Genomic DNA, 26,038 nt, shown 5'->3' on the forward strand with positions numbered 1-26,038 from the left:
ACTTCTGTCCCCCCCCCAGACCTTTTGAGTGTGATGCCGTGGCCGTGCCCATCACTTTGCTGTCCAACCGATTAGCCCGATTAACCATCTATATGAGCCTCATATCCTTCCTCAATCCTCAGCAACAAATAATTGCCTACTTCAAGTCCTACCGTCACATCTCCTAGCCTTTCTTTTTTCTCTTTGGTAGTTGCTGGAATTTAAGGCTATTTTCTCTAGACCTGAATTTGTTGTCATTATACTCACTAGTTTTCTCTCAGCTAAGCCTGTATCGATAACATTTGTTCTCAAGTACATTTTACATTTTAGTCTCCATCTACTGAATTCAGTACACATTTGAGATACGTTTGTGAGTATGTTTTTTTTATATATTTGTCTTGTTACTTGAAAACTTAAAGAATTAAAAAATAAAAAAAAAGACAGCCAGAAAAAAGTATTTTAATATTCTTAATATACTTTAAAATACTTACAACAATGCCTAATTTCTGCAAAAAATAAAAAATAAACCAGCCGTATACTCCCTGTCCGACGCAGTCCAATTAATAGCGAGTGCCCCACGATGATCTCCCCTATAGAGCTGTCATCAGGAGATGTGACAGCTCTATAGCCCTAGAGTGACACACCACTGCCCGCACACAGACACGCACACAGTCACCGCCCACACACTTTACTCCTCCCGATCTGCAGCGCTTCATCCGCAGCGGATTTGGTTTTCCAAATGCTATTGTAAAACACATGGAAAACTGCTGCAGAACCGCAGCGTCAAAAACGCTGCAGATCCGCAGGAAAGTCCGCAACGTGTGCACATAGCCGTAAACTCAGCCGTCTTTGGCGGGGGATTCAAATCCTGTGCGGCACCGCTCATTGGCTCAGCCGGCAGGGCGGGGGATTTGAATCCCGAGCCGCTCTTTGGCTCAGCCGGCGGACAGCTCAGCCACTGAGCGGCGCCGAGTGGCTTTGGTGGGGTAATCAAATCCCCGCCCCGGTAGCTGAGCCAATGAGCGGTGCTACACGGGATTTGAATCCCCTGCTAAAGCCGCGTGGCCAGGGGCATCTCAGCCAACGAGCTGTGTCATGCGGCTTTGGCGGGGGATTTGAAACCCGCGCCAAACCAATGAGCGGTGCTGCGCGGGATTTGAATCCCCCGCCAAGCTTCAGCCGCTGATCTCCTTACGGAATAGCGGTGTCGTTTTTGTCACTTGTGGAGGCGCAATTTGTGGCCTTCCAGCCGTGTTGTGGGATAGCGACAATCACCGGAAGCTGTGACAGCCGATTGGCAATTATATATTAGATAAACTGACACTGGTTCGATTTAAAAAAAAAAATGAGCCCGGACACTGAGTGGTTAAATTCACTTATTATCCCCTTCACATGAGCCACATCTTTCTGGGGACATGTCAGCTGTTTTGAATCGTAATCCACCCGCAGATATTAACCAGTTAAATGAAGCTGTCAAACAGAGCGGCATTTAACAAGCGCTTCCAGCAATCACGCCAGAAATACGCACACTGATGACCCGCAAACATGTGGCGGGAGTCACCAGTGTGCGTGTTGGCATGACAACCTGAGGTGTCTGGAGACCTCTATGTTTGTCATTGCCGGCTTGCTATGAACACCACCCAGTGGTCGGCGCTCATAGCAAGTGAGTAAATATGCTATATAGAGGCGATCTGATCACCTCTATATAGAAAAAAAAAAAGTTTTTAAAAGTTCAAATCACCCCCTTTCGCCCCATTCAAAATAAAACAATAAAAAGAAAATCAAAACATACATGTTTGGTATTGCTGCCTTCAGAATTGCCCGACCATTTAAAAAAAAGGATTAACCTGATCGCTAAAAAAAAAAAAAAAATTCCCGTGGCGCAGTCGCTGATCAGCAGCGATACTTATGAAAGCGCTGTGGACACAGGAAGAGCACGAATGCTCTGCGCAGGATACGCGCACACAAAAAAAGCGCAAAAAAGTGCACTAAAAATTCAATTGGACGGGGAGGCTGTCACCGTGATGCCGGCTACACTACTTTGCTACGTCTAAAACTACACTAGGATTATTTTTTTCTAAAAAATAAAATCGGACATCACAGACTGCGAAGTCCGCTACACTAACTAGCTAAAAAAAGAAAAATTCCCGTGGCGCAGTCTCTGATCAGCAGCGATACTGATCAAAGCGCTGCAGACACAGGAAGAGCACGAATGCTCTGCGTGTGATGCCGCGCACAGGAAAAAAAGCGCAAAAAAGTGAACTAAAAAATCAATTGGAGGGAGGCGGGAGGGGGACGTCAAACACCGACGCTGGCTATGGTACTTTGCTGCATCTGAAACTACACTGGACTAACTACGATTATTTTTTTCTAAAAAGAAAAAAAAAACAAAAAACGGACATCACTTAGACTGTGAAGTCCGCTACACTAACTAGCTACAAAAAAAAAAAAAATTCCCGTAGCGCAGTCTGATCAGCAGCGATACTGATCAAAGCGCTGAGGACACAGGAAAAGCACGAATGCTCTGCGTGGGACACCTCGCAAAGGAAAAAAAAGCGCAAAAAAAATCAATTGGAGGGAGGAGAGGGAGGGGTACGTGCTGCTTCTGCTGCTGTGATCACAGGAGTCACACAGCAGGCAGATGGCAGCAGAGAGCAGATCACAGGAGAGCAGCACCCAGCACAGGAGACCAGGAGATCGCCGGGTTGATCACACTGGCCACCAATGGATTATTTCTCTCAAGGTACACAGAGGGGATTAGCCCACTGCTCTGCACGCCAAATCTGAGGTAAAGATGGCGTGCAGGGCGGTGATCGCGATTTTAAATTAACCCCTTTGGCGCTGATTGGCTAGAAGCTATTGTTCAGCCAATCAGCGCCATAGGGGTTAATCAGGTGAGGGGACGTAGTGATCACCCCACCTACTGTGACGGCTGTGATTGGTGCTACGTCACAGAGCACCGATCACAGCCTGTCATGTGCTTTTTTTTTTCTCAACAACTTTGTCAGCTTTGCTGTGATTGGCTGGTGAAAGTTCACCAGCCCAAAGTGGTGACGTGCCAGGATGGTCTGCTATGAGAAACAGCAGCCATCCTCACCCAGTCAACGCGCGATGACCAGAAATAGCAGCGCCGTACTAGTACTGCAGTTTGCGGGAAAGCAGTTCCCGCAGAGCAGTACTAGTACAGCGCATGTCAGGAAGGGGTTAAAATAAATGTACGGATCGTTATGGGACAGGACTACTTTGTCTCAGCTCTTACTCCATGGGAACATAGGATCCATCAGACATGTAGAAATCCAACATCTTAAAGCCATTTAAGTACCACATAGTGCACTGCACAGTAATAGGCTTTGTATTAGGTAAAAGGCTGTGTCCATGCACCAGTGCAAGCCAAGTATTTTGGGTCACAAAGGATGGAAGTCTACCACACATGTGGTGTGTATTCTATTTAGTTTAGGGTTACATAACCACGTATTTTATCTCCACTTTTCAATAACAGGAGTATTTGTAGAATATACATACCAGAAACTGGTCTTTGAGCAGTCTGTGCTGGAGATGTTGAACCACTTTTATTCTCTTGAAAATCTGAAGCCACCGTGCTGTTCTCTGAAGTGCCAGCCGATGTTGCTGTTGTGAAATTTTCATTTGGATAACATTGTTGATATGGATTTTGTCCAAGGATTGTATATGTGGGATATTCCTTGAAGAAACAGTTAAACATAAACAATTATACTTAATCTGGAAAACTAAAGTTTTAAACTTTAAACTGAAAAATCAAACCATCAGTCTATTGGTGGTGACAAGGCATCTGTCCATGTACACGCATCAAAATATAGAAAAACAAGTTTGTTGTAGTACAGTTAGAAAATAAGAACAAAGACACCACCTGAGTGTGGGACATTTTGCATCGCTTTCAAACAGACTGACCATGGGCTAGCACTTTTGTATCGTCGCGTTCAGAATCGTCTGATCTATCAATATATCAAAAGAATAATCCGATTGGTAAGGGGCGTAACAAGAAAAAAAATCAAAACGCCCGAATTACTTTTTGGACGCAGCAACATTGCAATAAAATGCAAAAACGAGCGATCAAAACATTGTATCTATCCCAATATGGTATTAATAAAAATGTCAGCTCGGAAGGCAAAAAACAAGCCCTCACCCAGCCCCCGAAAAATGGCAATTTATTTTTTATTTTACACAGAAACGTATTTTTTTTTTTTCATCACTTAACCCCTTAGTGACAGAGCCAATTTGGTACTTAATGACTGAGCCAATTTTTACAATTCTGACCACTGTCACTTTGTGAGGTTATAACTCTGGAACGCTTCAACGGATTCTGAGACTTTTTTCGTGACATATTGTACTTCATGTTAGTGGTAACATTTCTTCGATTACTTGCGATTATTTATGAAAAAAACGGAAATATGGCGAAAATTTTTAAAATTTAGCAATTTTCAAACTTTGATTTAAGGGCATAAAAATACAGAGAGAAATGTCACACAAAACAGTTAATAAATACCATTTCCCTCATGTCTACTTTACATCAGCACAATTTTGGAAACAACATTTTTTTGTTAGGGAGTTATAAGGGTTAATAGTTGACCAGCAATTTCTCATTTTTACAACACCTTTTATTTTTAGGGACCACATCTCATTTGAAGTCATTTTGAGGGGTCTATATGAATTACATTCAAGAAGTTTATTAACCCTTTACGTGCTTTACAGGAACTGAAAGGGAACCTGTCACCTGAATTTGGCGGGACTGGTTTTGGGTCATATGGGTGGAGTTTTCAGGTGTTAATTCACCCTTTCCTTACCCGCTGGCTGCATGCTGGCTGCAATATTGGATTGACGTTCATTCTCTGTCCTCCATAGTATACGCCTGCACAAGGCAAGATTGCTTTGCACAGGCGTGTACTATGGAGGACAGAGAATGAACTTCAATCCAATACTGCAGCCAGCATCCAGCCAGTGGGTAAGGAAAGGGTGAATTAAACACTTGAAAACTCCACCCATATGACCCAAAACCAGTCCCGCCAAATTCAGGTGACAGAGTCCCTTGAAACAATGTGGAAGGAAAAAATGAACATTTAACTTTTTTTTGCAAACATTTTACTTCAGAACCATTTTTTTTTTTTTTTATTTTGACAAATGTAAAAGCAGAAATTTAACGATAAATTTTGTTGTGCAATTTCTCCTGAATACGCCGATACCCCATATGTGGGGGTAAACCACTGTTTGGGCACACCGCAGAGCTTGGAAGGGAAGGAGCGCCATTTGACCTTTTCAATGCAAAATTGGCTGGAATTGAGATCGGATGCCATGTTAAGTTTGGAGAGCTCCTGATGTGCCTAAACAGTGGAAACTCCCCACAAGTGACACCATTTTGAAAACTAGACCCCTTAAGGAACTTATCTAGATGTGTGGTGAGCACATTGAACCCCCAAGTGCTTCACAGAAGTTTATAAAATAGAGCCGTGAAAATAAAAAATAAAAAAAAATAAATAAATTTAAAAAAAAAAAAAGAAAAAAAAAAAAAAAAATCGCTTTTTTTCTACAAAAATGATATTTTTGCCTCCAAATTTTTATTTTCACAAGGGTAACAGGAGAAATTAGACCACAAGAGTTGTTGTGCAATTTCTCCTAAGTACGTTGATACCTTATATGTGGGGATAAACCACTGTTTGGTTGCACCGCAGAGCTTGGAAGAGAAGGAGTGCAGTTTTACTTTTTCAATGTAGAATTGGCTGGAATTGAGATCGGACGCCATATCGCGTTTGGAGAGCCCCTGATGTGCCTAAACAGTGGAAACCCCCCACAAGTGACCCCATTCTGGAAACTAGACCCTTTAAGGAACTTATCTAGATGTGTGGTGAGCACTTTAAACCCCCAAGTGCTTCACAGAAATTTATAAAGTAGAGCCGTGAAGATAAAAAATCCTTTTTTTTCCCTCAAAAATTATTTTTTTAGCCCGCAATTTTTTTATTTTCTCAAGGGTAACAGGAGACATTGTACCCCAAAATCTGTTGACCAGTTTGTTCTGAGTATGCTGATACCCCATATGTGAGGGGGAAGCACTGTTTGGGCACCCATCGGGGCTCGGAAGGGAAGGAGCGCCGCTTGGAATGCAGACTTTGATGGGATGGTCTGCGGGAATCATGTTGCATTTGCAGAGCCCCTGGTGTACCTAAACAGTAGAAACCCCCCACAAGTGACCCCATTTTGGAAACTATACCCCCCCAAAGAGCTTATCTAGCTGTGTGGTGAGCACTATGAACCACCAACTGCTTCACAGAAGTTTATAATGTAGAGCGATGAAAATAAAAAAAAAATCATTTTTTTCTACAAAAATCTTTTCACCCCCAAATTTTTACTTTCACAAAGGTAAAAGGAGAAATTGACCCCAAAATTTATTTTGCTATTTATGAGGAGTAGGCTGATACCCATATGTGGGGGGACCACTGTTTGGGCGCATGGCAGAGCTCGGAAGGGAAGGAGTGCTGTTTTGGAATACAGACTTTGATAGAATGGTCTGCGGGCGTCATGTTGCATTTGCAGAGCCCCTGATGTACCTAAACAGTAGAAACGCCCCACAAGTGACCCCATTTTGGAAACTAGACCCCTCCAAGGAACTTATCTAGATGTATGGTGAGAACTTTGAATGCCCAAGTGCTTCACAGAAGTTTATAATGCAGAGTCGTGAAAATAAAAAAAAATATTTTTTCCACAAAAAAGATTTTTTAGCCCTAAAGTTTTATTTTCACAAGGGTAACAGGAGAAATTGGACCCCCTAAGTTGTTGTCCAATTTATCCCGAGTACGCTGATGCCCCATATGTGGGGGTAAACCACTGTTTGGGCGCACGGCAGAGGTCAGAAGGGAAGGAGCACAATTTGACTTTTTGAGCGCAAAATTGGCTGTCGTGTTTGGAGACCCCCTGATGTACCTAAACAGTGGAAACCCCCCAATTCTAACTCCAAACCTAACCCCAACACACCCCTAACCCCAACCCGATCCATAATCCTAATCACATCCCTAACGATAATCACAACCCTAACCCCAAAACAACCCAAATCTCAACCCTAACCAAAACCCTAAATCCAACACACCCTTAATCTCAACCCTAACCTCAAACCTAACCCTAATCTCAATACACCCCTAACCCTAATCCCAACCCTTACCTTAACACTAATATCAAACGTAACCCTAATGTCAACCCTAATCCAAACCCTTACCCTAATCCCAACTCTACACCTAATTTTAGCCGCAACCCTAGCCCTAACTTTAGCCCCAACGCTAAGGCTACTTTCACACTTGCATTGTGTGGCATCCGTCGTTTTTGACAAAAAATGGATCCTGCAAATGTGCCCGCAGGATGCGTTTTTTGCCCATAGACTTGTATTGCCGACGGATGGCCACGCGTCGCGTCCGTCGTGCACTGGATCAGTTGTGTTTTGGCGGACCGTCGTCACAAAAAAAAGTTCAATGTAACTTTTTTTTGTACGTTGCATCCGCCATTTCCGCCCGCACATGCGTGGCCGTAACTCCGCCCCCTCCCCAGGACACAGACTGGGCAGCGGATGCGTTGAAAAACTGCATCTGCTGCCCACTTTGTGCACAATTTTCACAACGTGTGTTAGTACTTCGGGCCGACGCATTGCGACGGCCCCGTACCGACGCAAGTGTGAAAGAAGCCTAACTCTAGCCCTAACCCTAAATTTAGCCCCAACCCTAAATTTAGCCCCAACTCTAACCCTAAACTTAGCCCCAACCCTAACCCTAAATTTAGCCCCAACCCTAATCCTAAATTTAGCCCCAACCCTAATCCTAAATTTAGCCCCAACCCTAATCCTAAATTTAGCCCCAACCCTAATCCTAAATTTAGCCCCAACCCTAACCCTAAATTTAGCCCCAACCCTAACCCTAAATTTAGCCCCAACTCCTCTAGCTGCTGGCCGGCAGATGGCGAGCGCACTGCACATGCGCCCGTCATTTTCTTACTGGATGAAGAAGCCGGCAGCCAAGACCCCAAAGATCTGCTGGATGCCGGCCGGCGGGCGCACTGCGCCTGCCAGTTTTTGGCCGGAACAAGATGGCGGTGCCCATCATTTCCGTTAATATGTGCACCAGTTTTCTGATAAGCTTTCCATGCAACAACTTCATGGGGAGCCTCTTGTTGCTTTGTGTCATCTGATGAGGCAGAGCTATTGGGAGTAGATAAAACCACCTGAACCAATGCTGAAAATGGAGAAGTGTATCAGACTACCACAGACCTCCTTTAGACACTTATCAGAAAGTAGTCATTGCCAAACAGACAATTACATCCAAGGTTTAGGCTATGTTCACACGTTGCGTCCTGTCCCTGCGGGTTCTCCCGCAGCGGATTTGATAAATCTGCAGGGCAAACCCGCTGCGGTTATCCCTGCAGATTTATCGCGGTTTGTCCTGCGGGTTCCGCTGCGGGATTTTACCACTACTATTGATGCTGCATATGCAGCAATATGCAGCATCAATAGTAATGTTAAAAATAATAAAATCATGATATTCTCACCCTCTGACGTCCCGATCTCCTCGGCACTGCAGGCGGCGGTCCGGTTCCAAAGATGCTGTGCGACCGGGACCTTCGTGACGTCACGGTCATGTGACCGCGACGTCACCGCAGGTCCTGGTCGCATAGCAAACCTGAGACCGGACGGCCGCGTGCAGCGCTGAGAATTCAGAGGTGAGTATATCATTACTTTTTATTTTAATTCTTTTTTTTTTTTTTTACTCAAATATGGTCCCTGGGGCCTGGAGGAAAGTCTCCTCTCCTCCCCCCCCCCCCCCGGGTACCACCTGCACATTATCCGCTTACTTCCCGCAAGGTGGGCACAGCCCCATGCGGGAAGTAAGCGGATCAATGCATTTCTATGGGTGCAGAATCGCTGCGATTCTGCACAAAGAAGTGACATGCTGCGGGTTGTAAACCGCTGCGTTCCCGCGCGTTTTTCCCCGCAGCATGTGCACAGCAGTTTGCGGTTTCCATAGAGTTTACATGTTACTGTAAACGCTATGGAAACTGCTGCGGACCCGCAGCTGCAAAATCACCGTGGTTCCGTGGTAAAAACCGCAATGTGTGAACATAGCCTAACTGTAAAAAAGATTGGCTAAACATACTCTGCAATATATGAGGTGCTGTGTCTTTGTGTCGCAATCTTGGAAAAGTGCATACTATGGCATGTGAAAGGGGGTGTATTGTTAGGAAAGGCTAGATCGGATTTGTTATATTAATCAGAGTAGACACTCAAAAAAATTAGTTGACTTAAAAATTAAAGCGACAGTTATGCTTTATTTCGAAAATCAATACTACGTGAATGTAATAAATTATGTATGATATCTTCTCAGAGAAATCTACTTTCTCCATCAGGACAGAACAAATCTAAGTTACTGGGTTAAATTCAGTAATCAGTGAAAACAGATTTTTACATGACCTTGGCAAGGTTGACTCTCCGTGACCTTCCTCCTTTTTCCCTTGAATAAACACGCCACACCAGTACTTTTGGATAATAACGGCCACAGCAGCCAATTTATTATTAATGATAATATTAATAATAATACTAATAATAATTAAAGACACTTGGTGGGGCCCTCGAAGCTAACCCGATCCTGGTCTGGTAATTAAACCGTCGGCATTGCCTCTTCCCTCCCAGCCTTACTTCCAGCCGCGTTTTTCCTCCCGGCTCGGAAGCACCATGAATTGAGGGAAGAGGTTGCCTCCACACCGTTAAACCTGTACCCGACTTCCATCGTCGGGTACCCACCCATCGGTACCGCGCACCCGACCTCCAACATCGGGTGGCCCTCCGGGTCCCATGATAATGTGACCCCGACTTGCCTCGTCGGGTATCACCCAAGTCTCACCAGACCACCAACAACCCGTAACCATCCACTGTAGGGGGGTCCTGCAATGCAAGAACCTCCCCCCCCCCCCCCCCCATACCGAACTTTTTTGCCAGCTTCGAGGACCCACCAGCGCTCAAATCACTAGTCCATTGATTATAACAGAACCTCAGGCTCACGAAGAGCCATCCGCCACCAGTCAGGAGAGGAAAAACCCCCTGTGGGGGAAACCTCCAGGGAACCATGGCGTTGGATTGCCCTTCCCCTGGGCTTAAAGGTAACTGCCAAATTAAACACGTTTGCATAAGTATCCTTCATATCCTTATTCGAATTATTGATCCGGCCACTGCGACCCAGTCATTCTTCTCCTCCTCTGGGATGGGTGGGTGGGGCTTGTTTTCCCGCTGTCCTGGGAGTGAAAAGAAAGTTACTGCTCCTCCCTGCCTCCTTTTATCCCTCTTGATCTCACCCCTTCTCCCCCGTGCCTAGGTCACTTCCCTTATGTCACTTCCCCCTTTGTCAATCCTTTAGTTCCTCCCCCCCTCCTTCCTTGCTGTTCTCCCTGTTTTTTCCCAAAATCCCCAATCACCTGGTCACTGGCAACCTGCCCCGGTCATGCCCCCCTCCTTCCGACCCTCCGTGCCTCATCCGGGGGTTACTTTACTGAGACAGGAGATGAAAATTATTTTTTAGGAGATTATATGTACAGTTGTGGCCAAAAGTATTGACACCACTGCAATTCTGTCAGATAATACTCGGTTTCTTCCTGAAAATGATTGCAAACACAAAATCTTTGTTATGATTATCCTCATTTAATTTGTCTTAAATGAAAAAACACAAAAGAGAATGAAGCAAAACATTGATCATTTCACACAAAACTCCAAAAATGGGCCAGGCAAAAGTATAATCAGCATGCGTATTCCCGCTAAACACTAGCGTTTTGCAAGCGTAATTAGCTTGCAGAATGCTAGCGTTTTCCAAATGATATGTAGCATCGCTTGGAAAACTGATTGACAGGTTGGTGTTTGACAAGTGTGACCTACTTTTTACTCCTGATGCTGCCTATAATAAAAAAAATAATAATAATAAATCGTGATATTCTCTCTTTCCGGCGTCCCCGGCAGCTTTTCTCGCTCCTCGAGGCTCCGGTCACAGTAATGATTGGCGGCAATGACCCCAGATGACGTAGCAGTCTTGCGAGACCGCTACGTCATCTGGGGTCATTCTCGCAATGCACTATTGGGAAGGGGAGCATCGCGAGGAGCGGGAAAGCTGCGTGGGACGCCGGAAGGTGAGAATATCACAATTTTTTATTTTAATTCTTTTTTTTAAACAATTATATGGTTCCCAGGGCCTGGAGGAGAGTCTCCTCTACCCTGGGTACCAACCGCACATGATCCACACACGTCCCGCATGGTGGGCATAGCCCCATGCGGGAAGTAAGTGGATCAATGCATTCCTATGTGTGCGGAATCGCTGCGATACCACACTTTATAACATGCTGCGTATTTTTCCAGAACGCGATTCCGCTGCGGAAAAAAAATGCAGCATGTGCACAAAAGTGCGGAATGCATTCTAATAATAGGATGCTTAATGTGTGCATTTTTTGTGCGGTTTTATTGCATTTTTATAGTGAAAAAAAGCGAAAATTCCAAAACGTGTGCACATAGCCTTAAACAAATTTTATTGAGATAGGAGATGACAGTTGCTGCTCAGAGTTAAGGTACCGTCACACTAGACGATATCGTTCCGTGACGTTGCAGCGTCCTCGCTAGCGATATTGTCCAGTGTGACACGCAGCAGCGATGAGGCCCCTGCTGTGATGTCGCTGGTCGGGGCAGAAAGGCCAGAACTCTGTTTCGTCGCTGGATCTCCCGCTGACATCGCTGAATCGGCGTGTGTGACGCCGATTCAGCGATGTCTTCGCTGGTAACCAGGGTAAACATCGGGTTACTAAGCGCAGGGCAGCGCTTAGTAACCCGATGTTTACCCTGGTTACCATGGTTAAACACTAGTGCACGCCATTATCTCCCGCCTTGACTACTGCAACCGCCTCCTCTCTGGCCTCCCCTCTAGCACTCTGGCACCACTCTAATCCATCCTACACTCTGCTGCCTGACTAATCTACCTATCTCCCCACTATTCCCCAGCCTCTCCTTTACTGGCTTCCTATTGTCCAGAAACTCCAGTTCAAAGCCCTTACTATGACATACAAAGCCATCCACAACCAGTCTCCTCCATACATCTGTAACATGGCCTCCCGGTACTTACCTACATGTAACCTTCGATCCCAACAAGATCTCCTTCTCTACTCCCCTTTTATCTCTTCTTCCCACAACCGCATCCAAGACTTCCCCATACTCGGGAACTCTCTACCCCAACACATCAGACTCTCGCCTACCATAGAATCCTTCTTAAAGAACCTGAAGACTCACCTCTGTCAACAAGCCTACAGCCTGCGGTGATGCTCAACCTACTGAACAGCAGTACAACCAGCTCTACCCTCTGCTAGTCTATCCTCGCCCATCCCCTGCAGACTGTGAGCCCTCGCGTGCAGGGTCCTCCCTCCTTCTGTACCTAAAAGCAAAGCAATACTACAGGGATCAAAAAAGAAGAAAAACATACAAGGCAAAGAACTATTAAAAATATGGCTTTATTAAAGGGAATGCCGATGATTACACAATCATAAGAAATAAAAACAGAAAAAAACCACATCCGCGTGGCAACAGGATTGCAGAGTTGTATATATACAAGCAATATGGCCCCCACAATATCAGGATAAAATTAACAGACTGTACACCAAACACTATAACATATAGGAATAAGGAGAGAAAAAGGGAAGGGGAATAAAAAAAGTCTCCCAGTGTAAAATATATAAAAAAAAAAAAAAAAAAAAAAAATTTATAAAAAGATATATTGTTGCTATATGTGTAAACAAATATATATTTATATATAACAAAAATCTCATGTGCAAAATATAAGATGTAGTCACCTGACTACAAAATCTCATATATTTGTAATGTGTATATAAATTTCTGTTGCACAAAAAACGGTGAAAAAAACCAATGTGAGAAACAAAGACCACGGGGGGGGTTAATAAAACGGGGGGTTAAAAACCCACTAATATAGCCACCGGAACGATAAAAAAGGTGCAAGAAATATTAAAGTGATAGTGTGCCCACACAATCCAAATCAACTCAGGTGCATTCCTGCAGGTTACCACCACACAGGCATAATGGTGACGCCTGTCTGAATGTGCATAATGTAAAGTGCAGCTGTGCAATCAAAATTGTAAAATTCTCTCTACCTGGGGGGGCTCTCTCCTGTGCCAGCGTGTACCCGACACGCGTTTCGGTCTTAAACCTTCGTCAACCTGACCACTGAGTGGTGAAGAATGAATAAGTTACATTTCTACCATTAAAATGTTTTAGCCCCAAGTTTTTAATTTTTCTGAGGGCTTATAGGACAAACTTTTGTTTCAACAAACTAAGGTCCATTTTTTCTTAGTGAGCCAATACCTTACATGTATTTGGGAAATATTTTTCAGCCACAGTGCAAAGATCAGAAGGCAAGGAGCACCAGATTTTACTGTTAACCCCTTTACCCCCAAGGGTGGTTTGCACGTTAATGACCGGGCCAATTTTTACAATTCTGACCACTGTCCCTTTATGAGGTTATAACTCTGGAACGCTTTAATGGATCCCAGTGATTCTGACATTGTTTTCTCGTGACGTATTGTACTTCACGATAGTGATAAAATTTCTTCTATATAACTTGCGTTTATTTGTGTAAAAAACGGAAATTGAGAAAATTTCGCAATTTAAACATTTTGAATTTTTATTCTGTTAAAGGGAATCTGTCACCTGAATTTGGCGGGACTGGTTTTGGGTCATATGGGCGGAGTTTTCGGGTGTTTGATTCACCCTTTCCTTACTCGCTGGCTGCAATATTGGATTGAAGTTCATTCTCTGTCCTCCGTAGTACATGCCTGCACAAGGCAAGATTGCTTTGCGCAGGTGTGTACTATGGAGGACATAGAATGAACTTCAATCCAATATTGCAGCCAGCATGCAGCCAGCAGGTAAGGAAAGGGTGAATCAAACACCCGAAAACTCCGCCCATATGACCCAAAGCCAGTCTTGCCAAATTCAGGTGACAGAGTCCCTTTAAACCAGAGAGTTATGTGACACAAAATAGTTAATAAATAACATTTCCCACATGTCTACTTTACATCAGCACAATTTTGGAAACATTTTTTTTTTTTTTTTGCTAGGAAGTTATAAGGGTTAAAGTTTGACCAGCGATTTCTTATTTTTACAACAACATTTACAAAACCATTTTTGTTTAGGGACCAACTCACATTTGAAGTCACTTTGAGGGGTCTAAATGGCAGAAAATACCCGAAAGTGACACCATTCTAAAAACTGCACTCCTCAAGGTGCACAAAACCACATTCAAGAAGTTTATTAACCCTTCAGGTATTTCACAGAAGCAGAAGGAACGTGGAAGGAAAAATGAACATTTTACTTTTTAGTCACAAAAATGATCTTTCAGCAATAATTTTTATTATTTTCTCAAGGGTAAAATGAGAAAATGTACCACAAAAGTAGTTGTTCGATTTGTCCTGAGTACGCTGATACCCCATATGTAGGGGGGGGGGGGAACTACTGTTTGGGCGCACGGCAGGGCTCAGAAGAAAAGGAGCGCCGTTTGACATTTCCAAGCTAAAATTGGCAGGAATTGAGATCGGACACCATGTTGCGTTTGGCGAGCCCCTGATGTGTCTAAACAGTGGAACCCCCCCACAAGTGACCCCATTTTGGAAACTAGACCCCCTAAGGAACTTGTCTAGCTAGATGTGTGTTGAGCACTTTGAACCCCCAAGTGCTTCACAGATGTTTAACGCCCAGGCGTGAAAATAAAAAAATCCTATTTTTTCCCCACAAACATGGATGGTTTAGTCCCCAATTTTTTTATTTTCCCAAGGTAACAGGAGAATTGGACCCCAAAAGTTGTTGTCCAATTTGTCCTGAGTACGCTGGTACCCCATATGTGGGAAAAAACTACTGTTTGGGCACACTTCGGGGCTTGGAAGGGAAGTAGTGACCTTTTGGAATGCAAACTTTGATGGAATGGTCTGCGGGCATCATATTCCGTTTGACGAGCCCCTGATGTGCCTAAACAGGAGAAACCCCCCACAAAGAACCCCATTTTGGAAACTTGACCCCCTAAGGAACTTTTCTAGGAGTGTGGTGAGAATTCTGAACCCCCAAGTGCTTCACTAAAGTTTATAACGCCCAGGCATGAAAATTAAAAAATAAAAACTTTTTTTTCCCACAAAAATGATCTTTTAGTCCCCAATTTTTTATTTTCCCAAAGGTAACAGGAGAAATTGGACCCCAAAAGTTGTTGTCCAATTTCTCCCGCGTATGCTGGTACCCCATATGTGGGAAAAAACTGTTTGGGCACGTCGGGACTCGGAAGGGAAGCCGTGACGTTTTGGAATGCAGACTTTGATGGAATGGTCTGCGGGAATCATGCTCCGTTTGCAGAGCCCCTGGTGTGGCTAAACAGTAAAAAAAAAAAAACAAGTGACATTTTGGAATCTAGAACCCCAAGGAACTTGCCTAGATGTGCCCCCTCTTTGGAACTAATCTACTGGTTCCTGTAAAGTAAATTAGTAGTGCATGGAAGTGTGGTACAATTTGAAGCAATCCTTCATACACAGGCCAGGTTTGTCGGGGCAGGTGTCGCATCGATAGATGGTGTCCTTGCATATTCCTCTTTTGTAGCACACTCGGCACCTTTTTTGCGGCTTACCTTTTCTTCCAGTTGGCGGAACCAACCCCGGAAAATGCTGACCTGGTACGATACGAGCACCCTCAGTTCCGGAAGTACTGGGGCCCGCTCCTTCCCTCATGCTAAATGTCAGGGCCTAAACCACTACCTCCTGGAACTGAAAGTACGACGTATCGGTGTGGCGTGCACATCATGATAGCAGGAAAGCGTTGAGCATTGCCATTTGTACAATGTACATGGACAGCTTTTTGTACCAAACCTTGGCCTTTCTCAAAGCACTGTACGGTTGGAGGAGTTGATCGTAGAGATCAACACCCCCCCATGTTTTTGTTGTACCCCAGTACACAGTCCGGTTTGCTGACCTGTGTAGAGGTACCTCGTACAGTGCTGAGGGCGCTGCCATCAGTGTATGGTGGTTAATAGAAGGACATCCCTCTTGTCCTTTTACTTGATCACCAGCAGGTGGTCACTACATTGGGCCCTGCTCTCACCTTTACTAAGCATCTGCCCAAGTAGCGTCTTCGGGAGGCCTCTGATGTTTGCGGACAGTACCGCAGGCTGCGGTACCTTGCGCAGAGAGGGATTTGTAGAGTGGGATGCTGGAATAAAAGTTAAGGTACCGTCACACTAAGCGACGCTGCAGCGATACCGACAACGATCCGGATCGCTGCAGCGTCGCTGTTTGGTCGCTGGAGAGCTGTCACGCAGACAGCTCTCCAGCAACCAACGATGCCGGTAACCAGGGTAAACATCGGGTTACTAAGCGCAGGGCCGCGCTTAGTAACCCGATGTTTACCCTGGTTACCATCGTTAAAGTAAAAAAAACAAACGCTACATACTTACCTACCGCTGTCTGTCCCCAGCGCTCTGCTTCTCTGCTCTGGCTGTGAGCACAGCGGTCGGAAAGCACAGCGGTGACGTCACAGCTGTGCTTTCCGGCTGCCCGGCGCTCACAGCCAGAGCAGAGAAGCAGAGCGCCGAGGACAGACAGCGGTAGGTAAGTATGTAGTGGTTGTTTATTTACTTTAACGATGGTAACCAGGGTAAACATCGGGTTACTAAGCGCGGCCCTGCGCTTAGTAACCCGATGTTTCCCCTGGTTACCAGCGAAGACATCGCTGAATCAGTGTCACACACGCCGATTCAGCGATGTCAGCGGGAGAGCCAGCGACGAAACAAAGTTCTGGACTTTCTGCCCCGACCAGCGATATCACAGCAGGGGCCTGATCGCTGCTGCGTGTCACACTGGACGATATCGCTAGCCAGGACGCTGCAACGTCACGGATCGCTAGCGATATCGTCCAGTGTGACGGTACCTTTATCGGTGTAGAGGTGATAACCTTTATCCAGCAGTGGGTGCACCAAATACCACACAATTTTCCCACTCACTCCCAGGACAGGGGGACACTCAGGGGGTTCAATCCTGGTGTCCTTCCCTTCTTAGACTCTAAAGCTGTAGGTGTACCCTGAGGTACTCTCACACAGCTTGTAGAGTTTGATTCCGTACCTGGCCCTCTTGTTGGGCAGGTATTGATGGAATCTGAGATGCCCCTTAAAATGAACCAAGGACTCATCCACGATGATGTCCCATTGTGGCACGAACACTCAGCAAACATTTTGCCAACGTGTTCAATGACCGGCCGAACTTTGAACAAACGGTCAAAGTTGGGGTCATTTCGTGCAGGACACAGCATTAACCCCTTCCCGACTTTTGACACACCGTATGCTTCATGAAAACCTGTGCCAATCCGACCTGTGACGCAGCATATGCATCATGGCCGGATTGGGCTCCTGCAGGCCGGGTGAAAGGGTTCACTAATTTCACCCGGCCTGCAGGGACAGGTGGAGTTGTACTTTAGCCCCGGTAGGCTTCACACACCCCCCCCCCCCCCCCACGATTGCTCTGATTGGCTGTTGAAAGGGACGTTTCACTTTCACTCGGAGCGATAGTAATGTTTCACCAATGAAAATTGGTGAAATATTACAATCCAGCCATGGCCGATGCTGCAATAGCATCAGCCATGGCTGGAGATCGTGATCTGATCCCCCCCCCCACCGCCACCGATCGCCTCCACTTCGGTCCTCCGTCCTGTAATCTAGTGTCCTCCTCTCCCCTCCGGTCTCCTGTCTGCTCCCCCCGCTGTCCGCTCCTCCCCCCCCCGCGCTGTCCGCTCCTCCCTCCCCCCCCCCCCCGCGCTGTCCGCTCCTCCCTCCCTCCCCCCCCCCGCGCTGTCCGCTCCTCCCCCCCCCCGCTGTCCGCTCCTCCCCCCCCCCCGCGCTGTCCGCTAAGCCCCCCCCCCCGCGCTGTCCGATCACCCCCCTACCCTCATACTTACCGACCTGTGTCCCTTCCGGTGTCCGTCCATCTGTTCGATGGGTGCCGCCATCTTCCAAAATAGCGGGCGCATGCGCAGTTACAGGTACATTTTGATCGCTGTGATAGAACACGATTACAGCGATCAAATTAAAAATAATAATAATAAATAAACCCCCCTTTATCACCCCCATAGGTAGGGACAAAATTAAAGTAAAGAAAAAAAATTTTTTTTTCTTTGCCCCACTAGGGTTAGAGTTAGATCACACTGCGTCTAAGCAGTCCGTTAGACGGACTATGTTACACCACGGCATAAACGCGGTGTAACGTAGTCCGTCACGGCCGCTATTGACAGCAATGTCGGACGTATCACTAGCGCACACCCACAATGGGCGTACGCTAGGGATGTGCCGTCATTGAGTGACGGACCCAGAGACGCGGGCTGCAGCGTTTCCGGGTCCGTCACTGCTAGCGCAGATAGAGCTAGCAGATGCTCTATCTGCGCTAGCGCGATGCAAACGTCGGCACTTGCGCTAGCAGCAGCCCGTTAGCGTATGTGCTGAACGGGCTGCTGCTAGCGCAATGTGAATCTGGCCCTAGGGTTACGGCTAGAATTAGGGTTAGAACTAGGGTTAGGGTTAGAATTAGGCTTTGTGCACACGGTGCGGATTTGGATGCGGATCTGCAGCAGATTTGGCTGCGGATGCGCAGCGGATTGGCCGCTGCGGATTCGTAGTAGTTTTCCATCAGGTTTACAGTACCATGTAAACCTATGGAAAACCATGGTGCGGAAAATACCGCACGGAAACGCTGCGTTGTATTTTCCGCAGCATGTCAATTCTTTGTGCGGATTCCGCAGCGTTTTACACCTGTTCCTCAATAGGAATCCACAGGTGAAATCCACACAAAAAACACTGTAAATCCGCGGTAAATCCGCAGGTAAAATGCAGTGCCTTTTACCTGCGGATTTTTCAAAAATGGTGCTGAAAAATCTCTCACGAATCCGCAACGTGGGCACATAGCCTTAGGGTTAGGGTTGGAATTAGGGCTAGGGTTGGAAATAGGGTTAAGATTAGGCTGTGGTTAGGGTTATGGTTAGGGGTGTGTTGGGGTTAGGGTTGGGATTAAGGTTAGGATTAGGGTTGGGATTAGGGGTGTGTTGGGGTTAGGGTTGTGATTAGGGTTATGGCTAGAGTTGGGATTAGGGTTAGGGTTGTGATTAGGGTTATGGCTACAGTTGGAATTCGGGTTAGGGGTGTGTTGGGGTTAGTGTTGGAGTTAGAATTGAGGGGTTTCCACTGTTACGGTCTCCAAACGCAACATGGCGCCACCATTAATTCCAGTCAATCTTGCATTCAAAAAGTCAAATGGTACTCCCTCCCTTCAGAGCCCCGACGTGCGCCCAAACAGTGGTTTACCCCCACATATGGTGTACCAGCATACTCAGGACAAACTGGGCAACAATTATTGGGGTCCAATTTCTCCTGTTACCCTTGTGAAAATAAAAAATTGCTTGCTAAAACATCATTTTTGAGGAAAGAAACATGATTTTTTATTTTCACGGCTCTGCGTTGTAAACGTCTGTGAAGCACTTGGGGGTTCAAAGTGCTCACCACATATCTAGATAAGTTCCTTGGGGGGGTCTAGTTTCCAAAGAGGGATCACTTTTGGGGGGTTTCTACTGTTTAGGCAAATCAGGGGCTCTGCAAATGCAACATGACGCCCGCAGACCATTACATCAAGTCTGCATTTCAAAAGTCACTACTTCCCTTCCGAGCCCCGACGTGTGACCAACAGTGGTTTACCCCCACATATTGGGTATCAGTGTACTCCGGACAAACTCGGCAACAACTATTGGGGTCCAATTTCTCCTGTTACCCTTGTGAAAATAAAAAATTGCTTGCTAAAACATCATTTTTGAGGAAAGAAACATGATTTTTTATTTTCACGGCTCTGCGTTATAAACTTCTGTAAAGCACTTGAGGGTTTAAAGTGGTCACCACACATCTAGATTAGTTCCTTGGGAGGTCTAGTTTCCAAAATGGGGTCACATGTGGGGGAGCTCCAATGCTTAGGCACACAGGGGCTCTCCAAACGCGACATGGTGGCCGCTAACGATTGGAGCTAATTTTTCATTCAAAAGTCAATTGGCGCTCCTTCCCTTCTGAGCCTTGCCGTGTGCACAAACATCGATGTACTCAGGAGAAATTGCCCAACACATTTTAGGATCCATTTTATCCTGTTAACCATGTGAAAATGAAAAAATTGAGGCTAAAAGAATTTCTTTGTGAAAAAAAAAGTACTTTTTCATTTTTACGGATCAATTTGTGAAGCACCTGGGGGTTCAACGTGCTCACTATGCATCTAGATAAGCTCCTTGGGGAGGGTCTAGTTTCCAAAATGGGGTCACTTGTGGGGGGAGCTCCAATGTTTAGGCACACAGGGGCTCTCCAAACGCGACATGGTGTCCGCTAAAGATTGGAGCCAATTTTTCATTGAAAAAGTCAAATGGCGCTCCTTCCCTTCCGAGCCCTGTCGTGCGCCCAGACAGTGGTTCAGCTGCTGTGAAGCACCTGAAGGGTTAATAAACTTCTTGAATGTGGTTTTGAGCACCTTGAGAAGTGCAGTTTTTAGAATGGTGTCACTTTTGGGTATTTTCAGCCATATAGACCCCTCAAACTGACTTCAAATGTGAGGTGGTCCATAAAAAAAAATGGTTTTGTAAATTTTGCTGTAAAAATGAGAAATCGCTGGTCAAATTTTAACTCTTATAACTTCCTAGCAAAAAAGAATTTTGGTTCCAAAATTGTGCTGATGTAAAGTAGACATGTGGGTAATGTTATTTATTAACTACTTTGTGCCACATAACTCTCGTTTAACAGAGTAAAAATTCAAAATTTGAAAATTGCAACATTTTCAAAATTTTAGCCAAATTTTAATTTTTTTCACAAATAAATGCAAAAATTATCGACCTAAATTTACCACTAACATGAAGCCCAATATGTCACGAAAAAACAGTCTCAGAACCGCTAGGATTCGTTGAAGCGTTCCTGAGTTATTACCTCATAAAGGGACACTGGTCAGAATTACAAAAAACGGCCAGGTCTTTAAGGTCAAAATAGGCTGGGTCATGAAGGGGTTAAATTCACCGTATAAAATTCTGTACTTTAAGTTACTGTACCTTTATTGTTTAACCCTGCTGTTCTGTTCGGTCTGGGGAGACCTATTTTGAACTTTGGTATTTTTTGGGGTGTTCAAGATGCGGTTCTGAAACTTGTGGTTGATTGACTTAAATGAGGATGGGTCGGTCGGCCACGGGTTTCAGAGCCGCATCTTGAATATTTTAAAGAATATTGAAGTTCAAAGTCGGTCATTTTTGACCAACAGAACAGCAGGGTTAACCAAACATACCATACACCATGTTCCAAATTATTATGCAAATGACTTTTTTCTCGGATTTTCCTAAATGGTCGGTGCAAATGACAGTCAGTCTAATAAAAGTCATCACCCATTAAAGTATACATTGAATTTTATTGAAGAAACCTCCCAATGATAACAGTATAATCTCCAAAATGACTAAAAACTCAAAATGCACTGTTCCAAATTATCAGGCACAGAATTTCTAAACATTTGATGTTTTCAAAGAACTGGAAATGCTCATTTGTGGAATTTGCAGCATTAGAAGGTCACATTCACTGAACAAAAAAGCTATTTAACTCCAAAACATCCTAACAGGCCAAGTTACATGTTAACATAGGACCCCATCTTTGATATCACCTTCACAATTCTTGCATCCATTGAACTTGTGATTTTTTGGAGCGTTTATGCTTGTATTTCTTTGCATGAAGTCAGAATAGCCTCCCAGAGCTGCTGTTTTGATGTGAACAGCCTCCCACCCTCATAGATCTTTTGCTTGATGATACTCCAAAGGTTCTCTATAGGGTTGAGGTCAGGGGAAGATGGTGGCCACACCATGAATTTATCTCCTTTTATGCCCATAGCAGTCAATGACTCAGAGGTGTTCTCTGCAGCATGAGATGGAGCATTGTCATGCATGAAGATGATTTTGCTCCTGAAGGCACGTTTCTGCTTTTTATACTATGGAAGAAAGTTGTCAGTCAGACACTCTATATACTTTGCAGAGGTCATTTTCACACCACCTGAAATCTGAAAGGGCCCTACCAGCTGTTTCCCCATGATTCCGGCCCAAAACATGACTCCTCCACCTCCTTGCTGAAGTCGTAGCCTTGTTGGGACATGGTGGCCATCCACCAACGATCCACTACTCCATCCATCTGGACCATCCAGGGTTGCTCGACAGTCATCAGTAAACAAGACTGTTTGAAAATTAGTCTTCATGTATGTCTGGGCCCACTGCAACCGTTTCTGCTTGTGAACACTGTTTAGGGGTGGCCGAATAGTAGGTTTATGAACCACAGCAAGCCTTTGAAGGATCATACACCTTGAGGTTCAAGTGACTTCAGAGGCACCAGCAGCTTCAAATAACTGTGTGCTGCTTTGAAATGGTATTTGGCAGCTGCTTTCTTAATCCAATGAATTTGTCTGGCAGAAACCATCCTCATTATGCCTTTATCTGCATGAACTCTGTGCTCTGTTTCAGTCACAAATTTCTTCACAGTATGATGATCACTCAAGTTTTCATGAAATATCTAATGTTTTCATACCTTGTCCAAGGCATTGCACTACTTAACGCTTTTCAGCAGCAGAGAGATCCTTTCTATTTCCCATGTTGCTTGAAACCTGTGGCCTGCTTAATAATGTGGAACATAATTTTTAAGTAGTTTTCCTTTAATTAGAATCACCTGGAAAACTACCGTATATACTCGAGTATAAGTCAACCCGAGTATAAGCCGACCCCCCTAATTTTGCCACAAAAAAACTGGGAAAACTTATTGACTCCAGTATAAGCCTAGGGTGGAAAATGCAGTAGCTACCGGTGAATTTCAAAAATAAAAATAGATGCTCCATACTGTTCATTATGGCCCCATAGCTGTGCCATATAGTGCTCTGCACCGTTCATTATTTCCCCATAGATGTACCATAGAAAGCTGTGCCATATAGTGCTCTGCACCGTTCATTATTGCCCCATAGCTGTGCCATATAGTGCTCTGCACCGTTCATTATTGCCCCATAGCTGTGCCATATAGTGCTCTGCACCGTTCATTATTGCCCCATAGCTGTGCCATATAGTGCTCTGCACCGTTCATTATTGCCCCATAGATGTGCCATATAGTGCTCTGCGCCGTTCATTATTGCCCCATAGCTGTGCCATATAGTGCTCTGCACCGTTCATTATTGTCCCATAGCGGTGCCATATAGTGCTCTGCGCCGTTCATTATTGCCCCATAGCTGTGCCATATAGTGCTCTGCGCCGTTCATTATTGCCCCATAGCTGTGCCATATAGTGCTCTGCGCCGTTCATTATTGCCCCATAGCTGTGCCATATAGTGCTCTGCGCCGTTCATTATTGCCCCATAGCTGCCATATAGTGCTCTGCGCCGTTCGTTATTGCCCCATAGCTCTGCCATATAGTGCTCTGCACCATTCATTATTGTCCTATAGCTGTGCCATATAAAGCTGTGCCATTGCTGCTGCAATATAAAAAAAAAATGCCATACTCACCTCGCTGCTTGCAGCTCCCAGCGTCCGGTCCCGGCGTCTCTCTGCACTGACTGATCAGGCAGAGGGTGGCGCGCACACTATATGCGTCATCGCGCCCTATGACCTGAACAGTCAGAGCAAGAGGACGCGAAGACAGAGGGGCGCCCGGCGTGTGGAACGCGGACAGGTGAATATTACATACTTACCTGCTCCCGGCGTCTCGCTCCCTCTGCCTGTCACACGGTCTTCGGTGCTGCAGCCTCTTCCTCTATCAGCGGTCACCGACACCGCTGATTAGAGAAATGAATATGCGGCTCCACCCCTATGGGAGGTGGAGCCGCATATTCATTTCTCTAATCAGCGGCCCACGTGACCGCTGAACAGGGGAAGAGCTGCAGCACCGAAGACCGTGTGACGGGCAGAGGGAGCGTCAGGACCGCCGGGACTAGGAGAGTATGCCTCAGCGCCCTCTCCCCCTCACCCGCCGCCCACCGTGATTCAAGTATAAGCCGAGAGGGGCACTTTCAGCCCAAAAATCTGGGCTGAAAATCTCGGCTTATACTCGAGTATATATGGTAATTATCACATGTGTTTAAGATTGATTTCAGTGATCCATTGAGCCCTGAGACACAATACCATCCACGTGTTAATTTGAAAAAACAAAACAATTAAATGTTAATGCCACTTAAATTCAATTTGCATATTAATTTGGAACACCGTGTATAGTGATACTAAAAAAAGGACCACTTCCACCAATTAAAAATAGAAAATACCAGGAGGTGCCTGTACCGGTAACTATACTAGAAAATATACTAGACTGTACCTGCCTGCCAGCGGAGGTTTGCACCCTACACCAGCGCAATGGTGCCCCCACTCACCGTCGACTATCCCTTCTAATCCCTATATGGCCCTATCTGGGTATGGGAAGGAAAATATAGAATATTTTTGTAGTTTAAATGTGGGAATTCACCAAGTTATTATAACCCACAGTTACACCGCTGCTGTGCCCTGTGATTGACGCGATCGACAATCACATTGTACATCGGAAGCCAATCTGATTGGTTGAAACAATGAAAAAGGCTGCGATTGGCTGTTCAGATTTGAACAGCCATTCACAGCGATCGGGAGGCCGGGGGGTAGAGACAGGCCCTGGGATGCCGACACCATCTTCCTCCAGGTAAGATGGCGTTGCAATTTTAATGCTATCACCGCGACTTAAGTCGCAGTGTCGCATTAAAGGGCATGACGTACTATCCCGTCAGTGGTCATACGGGCCCAGGCCACCTCGACGGGATAGTACGCCAGATGTCAGAAAGGAGTTAATTGTTTGCTGGTGCCATAACCTACTGGGAGAGCCCATGAGGTGCCAAAACAGCAGTACCCCCCATAAGTGACCCCATTTTACGAACCACCTCAATTTAGGAATGCAGTGATCATATTGACACCATGTGTGTGTAACAGAATTTTATACCATTGGGATGTGAAGACAATATAACTACATTTTTACTACCAAAATTTTGTTTTAGCCAAAGATATTACATTTTCAAAACAAAGTGTGTAAAAATGGCACCAAAATTTATCTCAATTTCTACTGAACGTGGCAATACCCCATATTTGGCTGTACAGTACTACTTAGGCATACAGAGAGACTTGGGAGGAATGGAGCGCTATTTGCCTATTCAAGTGAATGGGTCTGTTCACATCAGTGTGTTTCCACAGGCCGTGTGTCCGTGGGCAAAACGCGTCTTTTAATGTTAACACTGGCCACAAAACGTCCCACACATGTGTATACGCATAACACACATGGATGTCATCTGTGTGACATGCATCGCCATCGGGGAACAAGTGTTACCGTAAGCGCTGTACTCCGTCGCCAGGTGCTGAACACTACTCATCATTCTAACCTGCTCTGTGATAAGAGATCAGGTGCCGGCTGATGGGACCATTACACCCCATCAGCCTATCCCTGCTGCTGCTAATAACAGTGACAGCAGGAGCAGCTGATCGGGATATTCCTGTGCTATAAATAAATATATAAATGGAAAAAACAGCATGGGTTCCCCTGAATTTTCTATAACCAGCAAGGCAAAACTCACAGCTGGGAGCTGCAACCCTCAGCTGTCAGCAAGGCTGGTTATCAAGAATAGAGGGGTCCCCACACTTTTTTTTTTTAATTATGTAAATAAATAATTTAAAAAAAATGGCTTGGGGTTCCCCCCATTTTTGACAACCAGCCTTGCTAAAGCTCACAGCTGATGGCTGGCATTCTCAGGCTAGTAAGGGGCCACGGATATTGACCCCCCAGCCTAAAAATAGCAGCCTCCAACTGCCCAGAAAAGGCACATCTATTAGATGCATCAATTCTGGCACTTTGCCCGGCTCTTCCCACTTGTCCTGTAGTGGTAGCAAGTGGGGTTCATATTTGTGGGGTTGATGGTACCTT

At 45.4% G+C, this 26,038-nt stretch overlaps 1 protein-coding gene across 3 annotated transcripts in view; it reads right to left on the minus strand.

Annotated features, from left to right (window-relative positions):
* EYA3 (EYA transcriptional coactivator and phosphatase 3) overlaps positions 1–26,038 on the minus strand; it is a 317,510-nt gene that overhangs the window by 168,142 nt on the left and 123,330 nt on the right. For all 3 annotated transcript variants that reach the window (XM_069756641.1, XM_069756639.1, XM_069756640.1), the window contains exon 9: positions 3,502–3,679. In XM_069756641.1, the coding sequence (XP_069612742.1) occupies positions 3,502–3,679 (178 nt within the window). The remainder of the gene's footprint in view (positions 1–3,501; positions 3,680–26,038) is intronic.

This window comes from Ranitomeya imitator, chromosome 3 (assembly GCF_032444005.1).
Source record: "Ranitomeya imitator isolate aRanImi1 chromosome 3, aRanImi1.pri, whole genome shotgun sequence".
NCBI classification, from domain to species: domain Eukaryota; kingdom Metazoa; phylum Chordata; class Amphibia; order Anura; family Dendrobatidae; genus Ranitomeya; species Ranitomeya imitator.